Below are 22,620 nucleotides of genomic sequence, written 5' to 3'. Positions count from 1 at the left end.
ATATTATATGTATATATGACACTACAATTTCTAGGAATTAATTCTATATTATTTTCATGTATATACAATGTGTGGATTGGTTTTAATTATTTACGCAATTTGTCTGGATTTTTTTAAAGTGAAAAGTAAAACTATTTCAGTCTATAAATTTTTTTGGAAATATATATATATATATATAAATTTAATAAAATATCAAATTAAAATATTGTTTAAATAAAAAATTTTAATTAAAATCAAACAAATCCATAGGTATATATATATATATTGGTGGGGGCTGGGGTAGAGGGTTTTGTTTATTTATTTAAAATAATAAAAAAAATAAATGAAATAATATTCCCTCTGTCCCAAATACCATGTTCATATTACCGTTTCTGTCCGTCCCAACGTACCATGTCACTTTTTTTTTTGGAAAATGATTACACACTTTAATCTCATTTTAAATTTTTTAATTTTTTTTAATAACTAATTAAACTAATTAGTTATCTTAATCTTAATTTATAATTATTTATATTATAGGATAATTATTTTCACTGATACATTCTTAATTATTTACTATTTACACTCCTCCTAAAATATTGTGTCTACGGTGTAGCAGACACGATATTTGGGACAGAGGGAGTACTATATTTGAGATACTACTTTTGATATATATAATTATTTTAACAAAAACAAGTCTTAAATCGATGTAATATTTTTAAAAATATTAATAATATGAAAATAAAATTCAACATACTCCCTCCGTTCCACTGAAATTGAACCATTTGATTAGGATACGGTATTTAAGGTGAGAATGTTTAATTAATTAATAATAATTAATTATGATATTATTATATTAATTTTTTGTATAATTAATAATATTTATAGCTTAAAAGTAAATTTAATATATATGATTAAAAAATTAAAATATATGTTTAAATATTTAAAAATTATATAGCAATTAAAAAAATATATGCAATATGGATATCATTTTGTAGAGAATAAAATCTTCTATAATACAAGTAAATAAAAAATTATTTTTGTTTATTTATAATTAACATAAATCAATTTTATAAAAGATGTTTAATTTTAAATATAGATAGAAATATTTATTTTTTTGAAGAGAGAAAGAGGTAGAAATAAAAGGATTTTGAGTGGTCCTACTTCATTTATGATCTTGTATGTTATGTAGTTAATTAATTTGATTTATATTTGTTAAAATAGTGTCAATTATTGTGGGACGAATGAAGTACAAGAGTGTAATTGCTTTATTTTTTTTTTTTATTTGATTTGAATATAGTAATTTAAATGTTCATTGTGAAATAATATAATATCTATTTTTGAAAAAATTAAATAATTATATAGTAAAAATAAAATCAAATTCCAAAAAAAGAAAAAAAAATTAATTTTTATTATTAAAATTTAAAGAAAATGGTTATTGAACATGTAATATTTTATATTTAAAGAGCAATGAAAATACATACTACAATTATTGAAAAAAGAAAAACAAAAAGAAAAAAAAGAATGAAAGATAGAAACACACAGTTAGAACATAGCGTAAGTAAACAAAACTTTATAATCAAATTTTCATCGGGTATATATTATATTATATTTATATATATAAATATATAGTTATAACTTAAGGGCTTGTTTGATTTAAACTTCAAACAAACTTTATACTATTAATTATTCACTTCATATAATTTTAAATAAAAATACTTATTTTCTATCACAAAATACTGAATTAAAATATTTTTATAATTAAATCTTTAAAAAATATTCAACTCAAATGCAAATCAAACAAACCCTTAATAATAATAATAATAATAATAAAACCCTTTTTAAATAATATTTTAAACTAGTATAAAAAATATTCATAATGAAAAAGAATATATTTGGAATTTGAAAATTGTATTATGGTCACATATATCTAATTGATTTTTATTTTAAAAAAATGATTGTTATTCTAGTCTAAAAAATCAATTGTATTTGAGTTGTAGATCGTTACTCATCTGAAGATGAAAAATCATAATTGAATAATAATAATACATGTGTAAACATAGTATTGTAGATCGAAGTTGGCTTCGATGTGGCCGGTTTTTGGTATGCCACATTAGCATTCGTATCGATCACATACTAATTTTAATATATAATTAATTGTAAAATAATTTTAGGGATAATTTAAATAGATACGAAAGTGATCGAAGTTCCTATATATGGAACTATGAGACAAAAAATATCGGTGTGTTTTGCATGTTTTGATATGCTTTTAATTTATTTATTTTTTAATTAAAAATATATTTTAAATGTTATACTAATCCAATTGTCTGAATACATGATAATATGTTTTATATATAGAATATTTTATATTCTTTTTTAAAAAATAAGAATATGTATTATATATATATAAATGAAAATAAAAGCGACATATAACTTTCATCTTTTATATATATATATATATTTGAGTGTTTGATTGGTTTTTTTTTTATATATATATTAATTTTAAAAAAAAAAAATTGACGTTCTCAATGTAATTAATTGATAGAAATAAACCACTATGGATTGACTAAATTGTATAATAAAGTTAAAAATATATATAAGTATGTGTCATCTTTGTATTTAAAAGAAAAAAAAAACAAAAAACAAAATTTAAAAATAAATAATATTTTTGATATTTTTTTAAAAAAATAATATATTTTTATGTGAGATTGTAATAGCTAAATGGTAAAACTATATATATTATAAATAAAACAAAAACAGAGGGTGTGTTCACCGTGTGGGTGAGGTTTTTTTTTATAAAATTAATTTTTATGTTATATATGAAAAATTATGTTGGTAATATAAAAAATAATATTTTATATTAGATTGTTAAATTTTTTAAATAATAGTATGTATTATATATATTGAATTAATATACTTATTGTATTTTTTAGTAAAATTTATATAAAATTGTATCACCTAAAAATAAATGGATGAAACAAACCCGAAAGGAATATCACAATATTCTTATTGACGAAGACCATTGGAGAAAATTCAAATACACATATTATTATTATTATTATTAATATTATTATAATACTATTCATTTTTTAAAATAAAAATATCAAATTAAATATTTATGTTTCATTTATTATATTACATTAAAATTTATTTTTACATTAAAAATATCAAATCAATATATATTTATTCATATTAAATAAGTATTTTAATTCAAACTTTTACTATTTAAAACCAAAACTCAGAAACAAAATTCCACGAATAAACACACCCATCTATATCATTGGTTTTCTATATTTTCCTTTGGTTGGACATAGATACAATCCAAGAAAATATTTTATTTATTTAGTAAAATGGTTTGAAGAAATTTTATTTTTTTTCTTTTTCTAATGTAATGTATAGAGAATTTTGTAAGTAATATAAAATAATAAATATATATAATATTTTTTTTGAAGATTTTTATTTTTTATTTTTAAAAAAAACATACATATTTCAATATAAATATACAAAATTATAATTATTTTGAAATATTTATTAGAAAATATACTTAATATATGTGTGAGATAATGACAACAGACAAAATAAGAGAAACAGATACCTATATATATATATATATATATTATTACTCTAAATTTATTTTCAATTTTAGTTAAACTTCCTTTTAAATTTGTTCCATTTAATCTTCAATCATGTTCGGGTTAATCTTATGTTTCGTTCCACTGCAACAAAATAAATTATTTTTATAACAAGTGAATGATAGAACAATTAATTTATGTTTAAGGAAGGAAAAAAATAAAGAAATATTATATTATATTATATTGGATTTAATTATTAATATTAATTACTTTATTATAATTGAAAATGATTGAAAGATACATATGTAGCAAAACAAAAATTATTAAATTAAGGATGAAATTGTCAATTCGAAAATAAAACTATCAAATTTTCAAAAGAATATTAAGGGAGACCGAAAATGGATGAAAGAAAAAAGAATACAAAAAATTTGGTGTTTGTTTGTTTAGTAAATGGTTCGAAGCAATATTTTTTATCTTGTGGTATAAAGAATTAGGCAAATAATATAAAAAATATTAATATATATAATATTATTTTTTTACTAAAAAATATATTTTTGAAAAATATGTTTTTTAATAAAAAAAAAATACATCCTTAGGCCTGTAAAGGTAATTATATAAGATACAAGTATAATTTATTATGGCGAAAAAAAAATGTTCATACATATTTATAGTCATCACGCAATTTTAATATAAATTCATAGTTAATTTATCCCGCTATTTATATATATATATAATATACACACTAAAATGTAAAAGAATCACTAAAGTACAAACATGCTCCCTCCGTCCAACCAGAAAGTATACATATATCTATTTTGGGATGTTTAATTACAAAGTAAATATTTCATTAAAGACTTTATTTTTTTCTACAGATACTCTTACTTTACATCACATCGTTACTTTTATACCAAAAAAAGACAAAAATATCATTTTACTATTTTAACTACCCACTATAATTAAAATATTATTAATTTTTAAATACCGCACCAAAAATAAATGTTTACTTTGTGTATTCACGGATAAAGTATTATATTATTTTAGTATTTTAGCAATAGTGAGATTTTTTTTCCTAGTAATTAAATATTATAAAAATATTATGGAGAATTATATAAGTTTGTTTGGTTATAGTTTGAAAATGATTTAAAATAGACTTTGATTTGAGTTTTTATTTAATTAATATTTTGATGTTATATATTGTGAAAATGAATAGTATATTTTTATTCAAAATTTTACCGAATGAATAATATTGATTTTTATTTAAAATGCTAAAAGAACAAACTCATAATAATCTACGTTTGAGTGAATTAATTTTTATTATTTTGTACAAAAACAATAAATATATTTTTATTATAAATATGTATAACGAAAATTCTAGGAAATTAAGATGAGATAACAAAGACAAAAGAACACAAGAGTTTGGTAACCCAGTTCAATCACAATGATCTACGTCTGGGGCGCTGCCAAGCCAGGAATTCTACTATAAAGTACGCAGGCACATGTTAAAGTGAGAATACATGAATATTTATAGCGTAAGCCTTTGACAATAATATCCAAATCATATCTCTAAAATCTAAAATATAATATCCAAATCATATCCCTAGATTTTAGAATATAATCAGGCTTCATATCCCAACAATCTCCCACTTGAAGATTGATTTCATCTTCCACTTCAAAATACCTCATCCAATCTCCAATCTCCACTCCCCGCCATTCGGTGTTCTGATTTGAATCATTCATTTACCTACAATTTTCAGTGTCTCATCATCTGCAAGATAGACAACACCAAAATTACCTATGGGATAGGATTCCATGATTCTCGAATCACTGCATGAGTGGAATGATGCTCCTGAGACCAAAATCACCAAAATTACCTGTAGTATAGGATTCCATGATTCTCGAATCACTGCATGAGTAGAATGATGCTACTGAGACCCAAATCTATGACTCCATTGGACTATTGACGCTCAGAATCAGCGCATCAGATATCTCCTCCGTTGCGTTTGCTGAACCCTGATCCTTCTCCGACGCCCTACACTGTCGTTTCAAGTGCCCCTTGCAGTTCCAATATACCACCTGACTTGCATCTTCCTTGTCCTTATTATTCGGCTTCAACTTTGACTATTCTTGATCTTCACCCTTTACTTTTGCCTCAAATCTAAATTCAGTCGAGACATTCTCCCAAAGAGTTAGTCGAACCGCACTCATCGTCTTTCTGTCGATCTTCTTGTATTCGGCTTCATCCATGTCTTTGGATTTCTCCTTCAATACCGCATCTAGATCTTTGTCATATCGGATATCTCCTCCGCTGCGTTTTCCAAAATCCTTATCCTTCCTATTTTTCTCATGCCGTAGATATAGCCTAGCAACCCGTGTTTCTCCGGGTACATTCAACCTGGATTGTACCCGGAGGTCTTGTGATTTTGAGATTATGCCTTTGCAAGTTGTCTTTTTGCAAATCTGTCTCATCTCGTCTCCGATCTTCATCTGTCCGCTGGATCTTCGTTGCTTGTCTGTTGCCTGCGAGCGATCTAAAACGATCTGCCATCTGTCGTTGCCTGTCCGATTCAACTCAACACTGGTATGATATTATCCGCTTTGGGCTGAACCCGCACGGATTTGTTTTTTGATATCCTCCAAAAGGCCTCGTACTAGTGGAGTTCACTTGGGACTTATAAGGTGTGAAATTTTCTTCATACCTCCTCAATGTGGGATTTGGGTTTGCACCCCAATAATCCTCCCCTCAAACTAAGGACCAACCAATGGACATTTCCTGCCCACCTTGTACAGCCTATCACAAAGGAACTCGCTGCTTGATCACTTCAATCGGGACCGACCCAACAACCGTCAGGAGACTTTCGACACAAGACACATCCGCAGGTCACGAGGGCGAGCCCACCACCACAACCAATGCCCAATGCCACCCAGTCCACTTTACCATTTAACCGGGCTCTGGTACCACTTCTTACAGAAATTCCAGGAAATCAAGATGAGATAACAAAGACAAAAGAACATAAAAATTTGGTAACCCAGTTCGATGACAATGATCTACGTCTAGGGGCGCTGCCAAGCAAGAAATTCTACTATAAAGTATGCAGGCACATGTTAAAGTGAGAATACATGAATATTTATAGCCTAAGCCTTTGACAATAATATCCAAATCATATCTCTAAAATCTAAAATATAATATCCAAATCATATCCCTAAATTTTAGAATATAATCAGGTTTCATATCCCAACATGAGTGAAATGTATATAAAAGAACAAACTTAATGTTTATATTTTGAACTTAAACATTTTTCTTTAATAAAAATATAATATTAATTTGGATTGAGTTTTTGTTTAAATATTTTATCTTTATATTTTGAAAATCAATTGAAATGAATAGTAAAAATAAATCATTTAAAATCAGAACCAAACAAATTCATATACTTAATAAGATATTTTGAATGAAATTTAAAATTTAAACGCAATACTTTTATAAATAAAAAAAATATATATGATACTCTCTGTCCTAGATCTTGCATTCTGGGTAAATGCAAAAATTTAGATATATAATTACAAATATATTAATAGGAAAAAAAAAAGTATAATGAATTATAATTAAAATATATAATAAAAATATTGTTGAGCACAAATAATAATAATAATAATAATAATAATAATAATAAATAATGGCACTAGGATTCTGGATGGATCTGGATATAAGTCACACGGCCCAGAAGTCGGAAAAAAAAAAAGTCGGACAGAAGCGGAGGTCTGTTAAGAGGAAGGTCGGGCAAGGAAGAAGTATGGACAGACGCGAAGGTCTGTCAATAGGACAGTTTGTCCATCTAAGGAGATAAGGCAAATAGAGCCGGTCGGTTGCTATGTGGTCGGGACCACAGTCGGTTGCTCTGTGGTCTGGACCACAGTTGGTTGCTCTGCAGTCGGGACCGAGGTCGGTTGGTCCGTGGTCGGGATCACAGTCGGTTGCTCTGTGGTCGGGACCACAGTTGGTTGGCCTGCAGTCGGGACCACAGTTGGTTGTTCTGTGGTTGGGACCACAGTCGGTTGTTCTATAGTTGGGACCACAGTCGGTTGTTCTGTAGTCGGGATCATATTTGGTTGGTATGCGGTTGGTTGGTTTTCAGTCTGTTAAATAGGTCGGATGGTCTAAAGTCGGTTGAGCAGGTCGGGCGGTCCGCAGTCGGTTGAGTCGGACGACACGGAGGTCGGCTGATATGGAGGTCTGTTGATGTGGAGTTCAGACTAAGTAAGGTCCGGCGAAGAAGAATGAAACGGACGATACGTGGTCGGACGAGAGACCAGATGGTGGTCGCTTGACGGGACGGCCAAGGAATCGTTTGGTCTAGCGATCAGTTAGTCTCTGGATTGGTCGGGTGGCACAGAGGTCGGGCGAAACGAAGTCGGGTAAGAAGGGACATGGCAGTGGATGTGCAGGTCGGACGAAAGGCATATTTGGGACGGTTCAAGTCGTGAGAGGCAGTTCTGGGGCGGTTGGAGGAAGTTGCAAAACGTGTCAACAGAGGAGAACTTGGTGGACGGTTGACAACAGTTGCTGTAACCGACCAAATTATGGTTCAAACCGCTTCTTTAAGGGGTTATTTAAGGTCTGTTTTTGACCTAAAAAAAACCATCTTCAATCGACAAAAAAAATTAAGAGAATTGCTTTTGGAAATCACCACTTTATTTTTCAATCTTTATTTTTATTTTTTCTATTTTATTTTATGTATTCTATTTGAGATTTCTAATCTCATACACTAATTAATCAAATATAAAATTATTTTTCATATTTTTTAATTTTACTTTTTGTTTGTTGAAAAAATCTATCAACAAATATAATTATAAACTTCAAAACTACATAAATTATAAAAATACAAAAATAGCTTCGTAGTCATGTACAAAGACAATAGTACAAACGTTGGTTCACACTTGCATGTAAAATATTTTATTAGCGTAAAAAAAAAATAAATAAATAAAATCGAATGGAGGTGGTGGCGGCGGGGGTCAACATTGAAGGTCAAAATCAATGGGCAGGAAGGAAGAACAGTAATGTGACGTGGTGGTAAAAACCGCACACGTTAATATTTAATAATTGATTAAGATGTTTCTAGATAATCCAAATCCACGCGGCGGAATTTTCTCAATTTTATTTAATATGCTTAATTTAAATTAATACACCCACCAATCATATCTTATTGAATTTATTTATTTATTTATTTTATATAAGTAACTGTAACATTATGTTCAAGTGGGTGCGGGTGTCGTTACGGACCAAACACCACTTATGTCACGACAAGACAGCTCTTCTTTTATAATTAATTGAATATATGTATTTATTTAATTTCATATATATATATATATATATATATATATGTTCTTTTAACGTGACGTGAAAATGGGTGACATCTGTTCCTCATGATTTCGAGTCGCTTTCAGGGAAATTTAGATTTATTACAACAGGTGGTCGCATAATGTTCATGTCTTTGCACATGCATGCATGTTATCTTTACATTATTTATTTTATCTAACTAACTTTTTGTTTCGTTTTTTTACTTTTAGGTTTGTTTGATTTTGTATTTAAATTTAAATTTTGTATTTATATTTTTATTTAAATACAACTAATATATAACATTGTATATATTTCATTTTTTTTTTAAAAAAAAAGAAAATTATGAGCTCCGCTATTTAATACAAATACTTTTATATTTTTTATATATTTACCATTATACATTTATTTTTATATTAAAAAGTAATAAATATCTTTATATATAATACTTTCGACCGTTTGTAAATAGTGTATATTTTTGCCCGTATTACTATTAGATTAAAAATTAGAGTAAGTTTATAATTATTTTTTAACTATTCAATTATCAGTCTCAAAAAATATATATATTTTTTCTTATAAAATATTATATTAAAATGCTCATGTAATTAAAATTTAAATGCAAAATCGCAAAATAAGTTCAACATGAGCACACCTTTTTTTATTAAATTTATTGTAATTATTATTATTTTAAATATTTTTTTTTATTATTTTTAAATAAATATATAACATCTAACACATATTTAATATAAATATTATACTACTATAGTAATTATTTTACCTAAAAAATATTAAAAATTTAAAGTACTTAAAAAAAAAAAACTGAAAATAACCTGCTCTAAATATATATACACACAAAATTTGTTATTATAATTATTGCAACGCTATAATTTAAATTAATTATTTTTAGATTGGAAATGGCTGTGTTTTTTGTGGGTTTTAGAGTTCGACTTAGAATGTGAGAAAGTAAAATTAGTATATTGTAATATATATGTCTTATGTAATATATATATATATATATAATATTGATATGGTTTTCAAATTTATTTTATTTTTAAATATAATAAAAAAATAGAAAATAATTTTATTTTATTTTTTTAAGAAAAAATCAGTGAATAATAAAATTCAAATTGAAAATCACTATAAAATAGAGCTTAGCTTGTCTCTCTCAATAATTTATTTAATTATCTCCAAAAATAATCATACTTTTTACTATTTTTGTATTTTGATTGAAGTCTTTTTCTCTCCTTTGTCGATTTTGAATTTGTATATTTTTATTCAACTTAGTTAACAGTATCATGTGACAATTAGAAACCGAATAGACCCGTGATGATTAGACATTTCGATTGTGATATATATACTATATATTATAAATATATATATATAGTCGTATTTTTATATATTTTGGATTGTTTTGAAAATTTTAAATTATTTCATATTTATTTTTAAATAAAAATAAATATTAAATTTAATTTATGAAAAAATTTGTTTAAAGATATATATATATATTCATTTCAATTTATTTAATTTGTTAGTTTCTTTTTAGATGATATAACTAATTTAATATTTTATTATTATTTTGGCCTTATTATTTGTATGTCGTGAATTATAAATCGTATTCATATGGATAAAATAAATAAATAAATATTTTTGAACATTCAATGTAGAAATAAGAGCAAACAATCTAAGATAGAAGGAATATATTTTAATATAATAGGCACAGTAGATTTACTATTTAGGATGTGCTTGTTTTGAAAGTGATTTTACGAGTATTATTTATTTAGGATGTGTGATTGTTTTGATTTTTTATTTATTTTTGTAGCACCAAGTATAGAGAATTGTATAGATAGTCCAAAAATAATGAGTATGTAATATACTTCATCCGTTCTAATACAATAGTTTTGCTTATCATTTTTGTCCGTCTCAAAATAATAGTCTCATTTTCATAAATAACCATATCACTATAAAACTATCCCTACTTTTTCATTATTATTACACAATTGTCACTACTTTTTACACTAATATACTCACATGGGCAAAAGAGTTATTTATCCTTACTTTTTACCAACTGCCGTTATAATATCAATATTCCTTAAATTTTTTAGGACCGAGGGAGTATTAATTATTTTGGCAAATGTGTAGAAAATTTTGTACAAAAATAACAAACCCGATATGTTCACATTGAATGTTTTTTCGATTAATTTTTAAATTAAATGATATTTTAATATAATATGACATATGTATTTTATGTACTATTTTAGCTACAAATATAACTTTTGTTACAGATTTTCTTTGATATTCTACATTTTATAAAGATGCAATATATATATATATATGATGACTATATATTAATATATATTATTATGTGTAAAGAGGTTTTAAAAGATTACTCAACAAAATATTTAAAAACATGATTGATTGCTTTGATGCGTAAAATCATATATATATATATATTTTTAATGTGAATTGAAGTGTAAATAAATATATATTTTTTTAATGATATTTGAAATTATTATTTAGTGGGTGACAAATAATATTGTTATGACTTTCATGTAATATGAAAAATAAAATAAAATTGTAATATAATTTGATTTACAGTCAATGAAATAAATAAGTCGATTTTTATTTTATATGTATGAGTGGAAAGTAAAATGAACTTAAAATTTTATTATATTTGTTAAGAGTTTTTAATATAATTTTTACTTAATATTAAGTAAAAACCATAGTATATTATGTGTTATTTTTGATGATATGTTTATAAAATTGAATTATGATATTAATTTTTTCAAATAAATTAAATTATAGAAGTAATATATATTACATATATCTATAGAAAGGATATTACACACAAAAAAAAAAAAAAGGTTAAATAGTACAAGTATATAAAGGAAAACATTATAATAACAAATAATATGAAAATTTTAAAATATATACATATATATATAGTATGATTGAATTAAAAGCTTATTGTATAATCATTTTTTTTATTTTAAAATATACCGATTTTGACCCCAAAAAAAATACTCTCTCCGTCTCAAACAAGGTGCAACATTTACTTTTGACACGGGTTTTTAAGTGGGCAGTATTAAGTAGGATAATTTAGAAATTGGGTAACGTGATGGAGAGAGAAATATATATTTTATTTTTTTATTTGGATAAGGTGAGGGGATAAAGTGTGAGGTAAAGATTAAATATAATTAATTATTTTCTATTTTGAAAATATTGCTTGGTACATACCAAAAAGAAAATATTGAGTGTTTGGGACGGAGAGAGCAATAAGATTTAAAATAAAATAAAAACATATCGATGGAGATATAATTAGCTATCATCATATGAGTATATTCAGACATCTTTTTCAAAATCTAATTTGTGGAATTCTAATTTTTTAATAAACTAATAATTTAAAAATGAGGATGTGTTGTCAACACCACCTAATTTTAAATTTATTTAATTTAAAAAGAACAAAATATATATATATATATATCTTAATTAATATTCTATAAATATTTTTTAATATAAGTGATGAATGACAAAGAAAACTTAATAAAAGTATTCAATTCCATCACGCATAAAAAAAATTAGAGCCTTTAAAAGAAAAGGTATTTCATATATGTGACATTTTTTAGAAAAGCAAATTTGGAGTAATTGATTTTTTTATTTGTGTTTATTTTTTTTGTTGGTGGAAAATCTTTATATAAAGTAATACTCAACAATAAGTTACATTTTGTTTATTTACTTTTCTTTAAATCACTTTACACTATTTATAATTTTCTAAAATTCTCGTATCAAATAATTATTTTTTCTTATAATACATTATATGTGTCAGATTTTTATTTTTTACTATTTCTAAAAAAAATTCCAAAACTCTAAAAATCCTTCAAAATATATTTAATAGGTGGCTTAAATATTCAATCAATAATTCTAAGATGGAATTATTTTTACTTTTGGTCAAGTGACACGTTAATTAAATTAAAATAAATGTTGTCATCCACATGTAGAACTGTTAACGATTCGAGCTGAAGCGAGCCAAATTTTAAGTGTTTGTCAACGTTCACGAACAAGGTTCGTATTTGTTCGTTAAGCTTTCGAGTTCGTTCGTAGTATTCGAGCTCGGCTCGTTAAGAATTTTTGTTGTTTAAGCTCGTGTTCGTGTTCAACTCGTTTATGCTCGATTAAGCTCGTTCGAGCTCGCTTGTCTTATTATTTAAAATTTATATATAAATTGTAAAGAAAATTTAAATTATTTTATTTATATATTTTAAATTAATATTTTATTTATTTATAAATTATAATTTTATATGTGTATATAATATTTATAATAAATATATTATTTAAACGAACGTTCGCGAACAAAGCTCGGGCTCGTTCGTTAACCAAGCGAGTTTGTTTATGTTGTTCGGCTCGGCTCGTTAACGTTTGCGAACGAGCTTTAACCGAGCCTAGTTCACGAACGACTTAGTTCGTTTAAGAGCTCTATCCACCCACATGTTGCCAATAATGATTTAAGAAAAAACTTTCAAGTTACGTGATTATTAATATCATAAGATCGTACATTTACTTTCACAATAAAGTTGTTGGATAATATATACATTTAATTATTTAATATTCAATATATTATTTTAAAAAAATAAAAAATAAAATCTCGTGATGTGATTATTATATTTATTTGCATTAAAAGTCTAAACAAGGGATGTATAAACATTAATCAAATCAAACTTAACCTTAAACAATCCTAATTTGTTCAACCCTGTCGTGCTCTACCTAAAATTCAGTCAAATTCAATTAAGATTAAATAATTATATGCTTAAATGAACATATTAATGAATTTATTTTAAAAATTAAGTAAATTAAATGAAAACATTAATTAAGACAGTACAATGTGTTTAGTTGTAATTTCAAATGCAAATCATCGTTGTTAAATTTTTAATAAAAATATATATTTCTTAATAAAATATTATATCAAACTATTGCTTAAATAAAAATAAATAAAATTAACACTAATTTCGAATTAATTTTAAACTACAACCAAACAAAAAAATAAAATAAAATTTGTAAACCATATACCAATAAAATATATATTGAAGCAAATAAATCAAAATAGCCTATTTAAATCCAGTACCAAAATTGGAGTGTTTATTTATTTATTATTTTATTATTTTAAGAACCGGAGTAGTTATATGTAGGAAGCATGAGGCCCGTTTAAGAAGGTAAAATGGGCCCAGTAACAGGCTATGACCGGAATTTACGAGGCCCATTTTAGATTGAACATGGGCTTGAATATTTTTATTAAAAAAAATTATAAATTAATTTTCAACATTAAAATCAATTAGTAGTATTGAGTAAATGAGCCCAATAATGTGGTTTGGGTTAAAGACATAGGTCATTACCCCATTTAAAAATAAGATTGGACTTATTGATTGGCAATGATTTTAGATTTGGATAACTCTTATTTTGCGTTTATTTATTTATTTTTAAATAGTATGTAATATTTTATGAAAAAAAATTACAAGTATTGTATAATAAATAATTTATTAAATAAAAAGAAACTTAAAGTAAATGAAAATATATGGCTCAAATACAGTCAACTTAATTGGAATTAGATGAAATTACTTATGTATATGTATATATTGTTGTAAATAATATTGTAATTTGAAATTAATTTAAAATACGGTGATTTAAATTATTTTGTTTAAATCGAATTTTAATATGATATTTTGTGGAAAAAGATTAATATATTTTTATAAAAAATAATGAGTAAATGATGATTTCAAATTGAAATCACAAAAAATAAAGAAAAAAAATAAAAAATTGATAAAGTATATTACAAGAACAACCTCAACATGCATGAGTGTTATTTCAAAGTTTGTTTTTATATTTGAATAATAATTTGAATCTAATATTTTGTAAACTAAATAATATAATTTTATAAAAATCATGAACATTATATAGTTAAAAAAAAAAAAAGAAAAATAGAGTGTCAATTTGTAAGAAAAAAACATATGGAATCGAAAGCCAAGTTCTCGTTCACAACATTGCAACAACTAAGCTTAGTGAAATTTTGCCGAACTTGTAGTCATAGTTAGTCAAAAAGTGCCCAAAATTAAAATAAATAAATAAATAAATTGACAATGATATTATAAAAAATCTCTATGTTATAATAATTATCACCAATTCAGAATAAATCATGGGACCAAATGTGTCCAAATATATATATATATATATTAGTCAACTCCTCTCTCAATCTACAAAGAATAGTTATGTAAGATGGTAAGAATTTACATCTAATAAGAAATATTTATTCAAATATATATTTTGATAATTTTATGTAACATAATAAGATTTTTTATTAATAATATAGGGTTCATATATATATATATATATATCTACGAGTTAAATAAAGAAAAAACGTCCATTATTTTGTGAATATGTTAAATAATATATATAGGAGATGATATATAGAGGATTTTATTCAAGAAAAAATGGCATGGTTAAATGGTGGATAATAATATAATTCAAATCGTTTACAATTGAAGGATATTATTTTAGAATTACATACAAAAATTGTTAAATTAATTGACTTGGCTATTCATTACTTATTTTTAGGTTAAAATTCTTATGACTTTCTATAAAAGCAAAATGTATTTTACCTTATAAAATATCACAAATCACCAACACACCTAAAATATACTCTCTCCGTCCCAAACGAGACGTCTTATTGAACGTTGGCATAGAAATTAAGGAATAATAATATTTAATTGAAAGTAGGTATAAGGTAGAATATAAAAGACTAAATTACATTTACTTTTTGAATGATTTTAAAAAATAGGTTAGGTAATAATTAGGGGTAGTTTGAAAAAGTAAAGATAATTTGTTATATAGTGGGAACCACGGTTAATAAATAAAGAAACGAGACAATTGTTTTGAGACATACCAAAATGAAAAAATAAAACAACTCTTTTGGGACGAAGGGAGGGAAGTATAATATTAAAGTAGTTTGATTTGTAATTTTTTTTTTTAATCTAAATAATATTTTAAAATATAAAAGAATATATTGTAATTGAAAACGATGCAAACTAAAGAATATTATTTTTTATTCTAAATATATAAAATATAAAAAAAAAAAAAAAAAAAAACCCAAACGCACCCTAATTCATGTTCGGAACAAAATGTATTGTACAATGTTAATTACTTACCTATTTGAAAGATATATACTATAAAATACTTCCTCGTCTCAGATATCATGTCCATGTTGCCGTTTCTGTCCGTCTCACATACCATGTCATTTTTTTTTTTGAAAAATGATTACACACTTTAATTTCATTTTAATTTTTTTAATTTTATTTTTTTAAAATTTTATTTAAACTAATTAGTTATCCTAATCTTAATTTATAATTATTGATATTATAGGATAATCATTTTTACTAATATATTTTTAATTATCTACTAATTACATCCCTTCTAAAATACCGTGTCTATAACGTAGCAGACACGACGGAGGAAGTAATAAATAATAAAATAATTGAATCAAAAACAAAATACAATACACCCATAAATAAATTGAAACAGCACTGTTCCTAAATTAAATTGTTACAATTAATTATCCACTAGTTTATACAACAAGTCCAAAGTCAAATGTTGCAACCAAGTCAACAAAATCCATCCAAGTCAACGCCCAGAGTTGTGTTTGACAATGCTTCCTTCATTGTTCATTTCATGGCCACTATTAATTATTAAATTATTAATTAATGCAAACCCAATTTTATTTATTTTCCCCCTACCCATCAATAAATTCACTATTGCATTATTGAATTAATTTAATTTAATTTAATTTATTCTTGAATATTCTGCAGAGATATTTAAATTCCAATAAATGCTTTTCAAAACAAGTTTACTAATTATACATTTCCATTTTAGGATATAAATAGATTTGTTATGCATTATAATTGAGTTTACTATAAACATTTAAATTAAGAAATAAATATGAATCATCAAAATTGTTATTAGAGTAATTGTATAATTTAAATAGTTATGGTATATGAAAATTTATTATTGCATACTCAACAATTTTTATATGCATAAAAAAGTTCAAAAGATATATTCAATTTGTATTTGTATTCTGTATTTAAATAGTGGTGGGATGCAATCACGACAAAATAAATAAATAAATATATTTGTAACGAAATTTCGTGCCTAAAACGTAGCTAACGTAATTCTATTTCTAATTCCGTCTCTAATATCATTATTAACGGAAAAAGTAAATTTAGGAAAAAAAAAAAAAAAACTCATTACAAAATTGATAATTTCATGATCTCTTGGCATGGGTATTTTATAATTAAACAAATTAATTTATCCTATTTAACCAACAATTGTTAAATTAATATTTTCAGCAATGAATATTTTAATTAAATAAGAACTTGATAAAATTAGGGTGAGCATTGGTCGGTTCAATCGAAAAAATCAATTTTTTTTTTTATTCGAACTGTTTGGTTTGGATTGTTCGGTTAACTGGTTGGGTTCGGTCCAAAATCGAATTTATAAATCTCCGTTTCGGTCCGATTATGGTTTTCAATTTTTAATTCTGATAATCGAAAAAACTGAACTTTTAAAAAATAAAAATTTATATATTAATAAATAATATATATTATAATTTTGAGTATTTTACTACAAGAAAAAATCATTTTTGTAACAAAATTTTTTTTTGTCTCTAAATCTACTTTTTCCGTTACTAATGACATTAAAGACGGAATTATGAATGGAATTACGTTAGCTACGTAAACTTTAGGGACGGAATTCCGCTACAAATATATTATTTTTTTGTAGTGTTTTTATTTGATTGTATATTAAAAATATATGTTAATAAATAAAAGTTCGGTTTCTTCAATTTTAAATCGAACCAAACCGAACTAGTTCGGTTTGTTTGGTTTTAAAAAACTTTGGTTCGATTTCGATTTTAATTTTTATAAACCGAAAACTTATCAAAATTGAAAATTCAGTTCGATTCAGACCGAAGCAACGGAATGCACACCCTAGATAAAAACCATCACCACCAAAGTATCATTGCTAATTTTAGAAAAGGAAAATAAAATATACTATAAGATGTGTGTTTTGTATGTAAACTTTAAAATTTATTTTAATGAGAAATAATTTGAAATTAATTATATGGATAAAGACTTTAATACTGTATTATAAACAACATTTATACATATGCTATATTTTCATCTATATATTTTAGATTATAAATTATATAGTTCAAAAATAAGATGGATAACAAGGTAGCACAAACCTGAAAAAAAAAAATAAAAAATTAATAAATAAATAAAAATTAATAATAATAATAATAAAATAAAATAATTAAAAAATTAATTGAGTAAGTGTGAAGGAAGTGGACCCCATATTGGGTTGATATAAATTAAAGTGGTCCAATAAAGTGGGCACAAATGGGCTTTGGCCCATTTACATTTAATTGCCTGTCATTTCCAAATCCAGCTCTCTTCCAATCTTTATCTTCTATTTTTGTCTCTCAGATACATATATATATATATATATAATAAAATATTCATTTTCACTTGTAAATATCCAAACACAAATCATTAGGCATGCAAGATTTCCACCATACTACATTCTATTTTTATAAAGAAATTATTTTTAGCATAATAATTTTTTATGACTTCTGGGCTTCCTGTCTGCTGTTTAGGGTGTTTTTCTGACTACACTCAGAATACATACATAGACTAGAAGACCAAATCCAGAAATTTCCTCACTAAATTAATATTAATATTAATAAAAAAAAATTACCTAAAAATAGGTTTTGAGTCAAGTGCATCAATTTGGTACTTTAATTTGAGATAATCCATTGGTTATAAGATGAATAGGTTTGTTATGCATAATTATATTATATATCTAATAATTTTGTAGACACAAATTGAATAAGAAGCCATTTCATAATATTAGTGTATTCAATACAAAGTCTTGAAAAATAAACACACAAAAATCAGCAAAAAATAAAATAAAATAAAGTGCATAAAGAGATGATCACAACCCAAAAAAACAGCCCTATATATGTATTTTTTTTCTTCTTCTTCACAATGAAATATTTAAATAGAAATGACCCTTTTACTATATTTTTTTCCTTTCAAATAAAGATTGAAGGATAATCATATATAGAGATATATTCAAACATTATTTCTCACCTGTGTTACTGAAAATTTGAACCTGGCGTGTACATAGCAAGATCAGGCCAAGAATTGCTATTGCCACTCCAACCATTACCACCTTCATCTCCGTCAAGGAACCTAACCGTCTGCGGATCCACATCCGGACCCGAACCCGGATCCCCAAAATGGTCGGTCATCTGCAGGGCCGGGCCACCCGGCCCGAGCCCATCCAAGAAGTTACCAAACTGGCCGCCGGCAGACCCCAGCAACGAGCTGAAGCTCCCACTCGCCGCCGCCGAATCCATGAAATTACCAAACTGCCCTCCAGGAAGGCTTTCGCGGGTCTCGCCATTACTGGGCTTGGCGTCGTCGTTTTTCGAAGCGGCGGGCGGGGCCGGCGCCGGCGCCGGCCGCTTGACAGCGGAGGAAGAGGAGGTGGCCCGCTTGGCGTGCTTCCTGGAGCCGCCGCCGACGGGGATGTTCCGCAACGCGCCGCCCTTGGTCCAGTAGCGGCGGCAGCTCTTGCAGAAGTGTCGGGGCTGGGAGAGATTGTAATTATTGTAGTAGCAGAATTTGGTGTTCGTGGAATCACATCGAGGGCATTTCAGCTGTTCTTGTTCTGGGAATTGTGATTTGATCTGAGAATAGAGCAGGGAAGACGATGGGTCTTGCATTTCTTGATTGGCCCAGATATTGTTCAATCTTGGCTTTGATGATGATCCAGTTCTTGATATGTCGGAATTAGGGTTTTGTGATCTTCGGATTGAGGGAATTTTGGAGAACTGGAGATCTGAAAAATGGAGTCTTGGGTTAAGAGTTAAAGGAAGTCTTGGAAGGGATGAATATTTTGAAGAAATGGAAAAGATTGATTTAATTTGATGATATGAAAGAAGAAATTAAGGATGAAGATGATTTGCTGACTGATGGATCATATCGATGTGAATAATAATGATCAATCCATATATGCAACTCCGCGTGACCTCAGAGAAAACAGACTATTAGTTCATCACTATATATATAAATATATATTAATGGAGAAAATAATTATTTCATCAAAACACAGAACAAAACAAATCCTATTCTTATGTTGTTGGAATTGTAATATTCCTTTGTTTATTTTGTGTGTATGTTTTAAAGTTTACATATTTTGATTTTTTGTAATGTAATATATTTTTTTGAATAGTTTTAAATAATATTAATATTTTTATAGCAAATTATTATATAATGCAAAAATAATTGAGAAAACAGAGACTAATGTAACGTGTTCGGAAGCTGACACATCCGGTGCCTAGGCTACGCTTGCGCTGAGGCTCAGACCAGCTGTCTTTTGTGCGCAACACGTCCGGAATATATCATACAGTGTGGGAGAATCATGCGGAACACGCATCTGCACAAAGATACGAGTCATTAATCCGTCGTACACATGTGATGAACTATGGCAAAGAAACAAGGGTTGGATTGTCAGCCCACTAATGTGCCCTATCTCCAATACAAATTCTAGGGGGGTGGGGGGGAAGGCGCAAAAAACACAAGCAAACATACCCATCAATCTCTGATGCAAATTGGGGTTTAGGGAGGCTATTAATAATAAGTAATATATTTGATTACTGACTATAATAATAATAATAAAGATTATGCATTGTGGGCTGCTCTAAAACCATAGCCTCTCCTCAGGAATTATTGTCCAACTAACTCATACTATTTTCAATTTTAATCCAACTCAACTAAGGAATAGAAAATGACTCGGAAATTTCAAAATATTTATAAAATCTTAAAATAAAAAAAAATGAAATTTTATTTTATATTTTGTGAAAAATATATATTTAATAAGATGTTTTCCTTAAAAAAAATATTATTGTTGATTAATATATTAAAATTTTAAAAAATATTTATGTAACTATATGGGAATTAGATTTTTCTTTTTTTTTTTTTAAAAAAATAATAATAAATCTAATCAATTTAAAATAAATAAATATATAAATATGGGGCCATTAATTAAAGAGTGTGTATATGTTTGTGATTCCCCCTCTAATAACAAATACTTTACTTAATATTGAAGAACCAAATGCTATTGGCAATAAGTGGAAATTTTTTTCATTCCATATACTTTATTCCTTTGTTAAAGAATATATCCTCAAACTATAGCTTTGCTTACTTGTGAATTTTATAAATTTTCACTTAATGTTTATTATATTAAATATTTATTTTTTTAATAACTATTTTGTTTTAGAAAGTATAAAAATACAGTAACATGTTTATTATTTCAAATTTTATTTTTTATTATATTTTGATATATATATATATATGATTCTCAATAAATATATCTTTCTAATCTAATAAATATTATTCAAATTAAAATGCAAATCGAACAAACTCTAATGGTTTTTATGAAAGTTAATATACTTTTATAAAAAAAATTTTAAAAAAAATCGTGATTTTACAATAATGAAATTGAAATTTATTCAAAATAAACATAGCATACATATAATTCTTAGGTCTATAAGTCATTTTAACATTTTTTATTTTCATTTTAGTTTGAAAAAAAAAAAAGAAAAAAAACTTGTGAACAACATATTTTTGAACTTTCAAATTATTAAGGAGATTTTATTGATGAGTTTTTCTTCAACTTTTTTAATATATATATATTTTTAGTAATAAGAAATAATAATAATAATAACTTTTTAAATATTATTTTATAAGATAGTATTATGAGAATGGATTGTCAGGGAGCAGTAAAGGTGGAAACAGTGATAAAGAAGTCGAGCATCATTTCAGTTCCATTATGAGGAAATCTGGACCGTCCGTTTCGGAAGTGGACCATCCACAGCCGTCCATCTGGGTGAGTAATATGTGAAGTCGTAATTTTGGGTGGATTTAGATGGCCGCCATGTAATGGCCCAGGCCCAACGCTGGGCCCATTTATCATCATTATATCAATTTTATTTTCTTAAAATTTTATTCATTTACTTTTTTTTTTTTTTTGTTTTTTAAAAAAGACCAGTGCGGATAATTATTGAGTTTAATATTCATATATATACATATATTTGAAGTTTAATAAAAAATTTAATAAACCATAAATTAATATTCATTACTACATTTTTCTTCATTTATAAAATATATATATTTATTTTGAATTATTTAATTATACAATAATCATTTTTATTTTCATAAATACTTCTCAGCATTATTATTTTTACACTAATAATTAATGACAAAAATTGTCTTTATATTATTTTTTAACTATTTATTACAATCAAAATATTATTATTTTTTAAATTTTGCACTAAAATAAATATATACCTTTTAGATAAAAAATATATATATATATATATATGGATTATATTTAAAAATTTCATTTTTAGTGGCATAGAATATATGCATAGTACGTCATATATAGTGGATAAAATGTAAAGTGTAGAACACGAGTTATGATGACATGTGTTGGTTAGTCCGATGATAAAAGCCTATTATTATTAATTAATTAATTAGGTTGGATTTGTATTTTTTTTATTTGATTTAAATAGTCTTTTAACATGATGTTTTATAAAATAAAATTGAATTTATATTTTTTTATTTAATTTAAAAAATATTT

The 22,620-nt window shown here is 25.7% G+C and overlaps 1 protein-coding gene across 1 annotated transcript; it reads right to left on the bottom strand.

Annotated features, from left to right (window-relative positions):
- Positions 1 to 18,021: 18,021 nt before the first annotated feature.
- On the bottom strand, positions 18,022 to 20,129 carry LOC127255035 (dof zinc finger protein DOF3.1-like). The gene is made up of 2 exons (XM_051280458.1): positions 19,065 to 20,129; positions 18,022 to 18,157 (listed from the first exon to the last, which is right to left on the bottom strand). Exon 1 carries the CDS (start codon positions 19,700 to 19,702, stop codon positions 19,070 to 19,072), a length of 633 nt encoding a protein of 210 aa, XP_051136415.1. The 5' UTR covers positions 19,703 to 20,129; the 3' UTR covers positions 18,022 to 18,157; positions 19,065 to 19,069.
- Between the last annotated feature and the right edge of the window lie 2,491 nt (positions 20,130 to 22,620).

Source organism: Andrographis paniculata, unplaced genomic scaffold (genome assembly GCF_009805555.1).
Source record: "Andrographis paniculata isolate CXL003 unplaced genomic scaffold, ASM980555v1 Contig52END, whole genome shotgun sequence".
In the NCBI taxonomy this organism is placed as follows: domain Eukaryota; kingdom Viridiplantae; phylum Streptophyta; class Magnoliopsida; order Lamiales; family Acanthaceae; genus Andrographis; species Andrographis paniculata.
The sequence above is the reverse complement of the archived record's forward strand: the minus strand, read 5'-3'. Positions and strand labels throughout refer to the sequence as shown.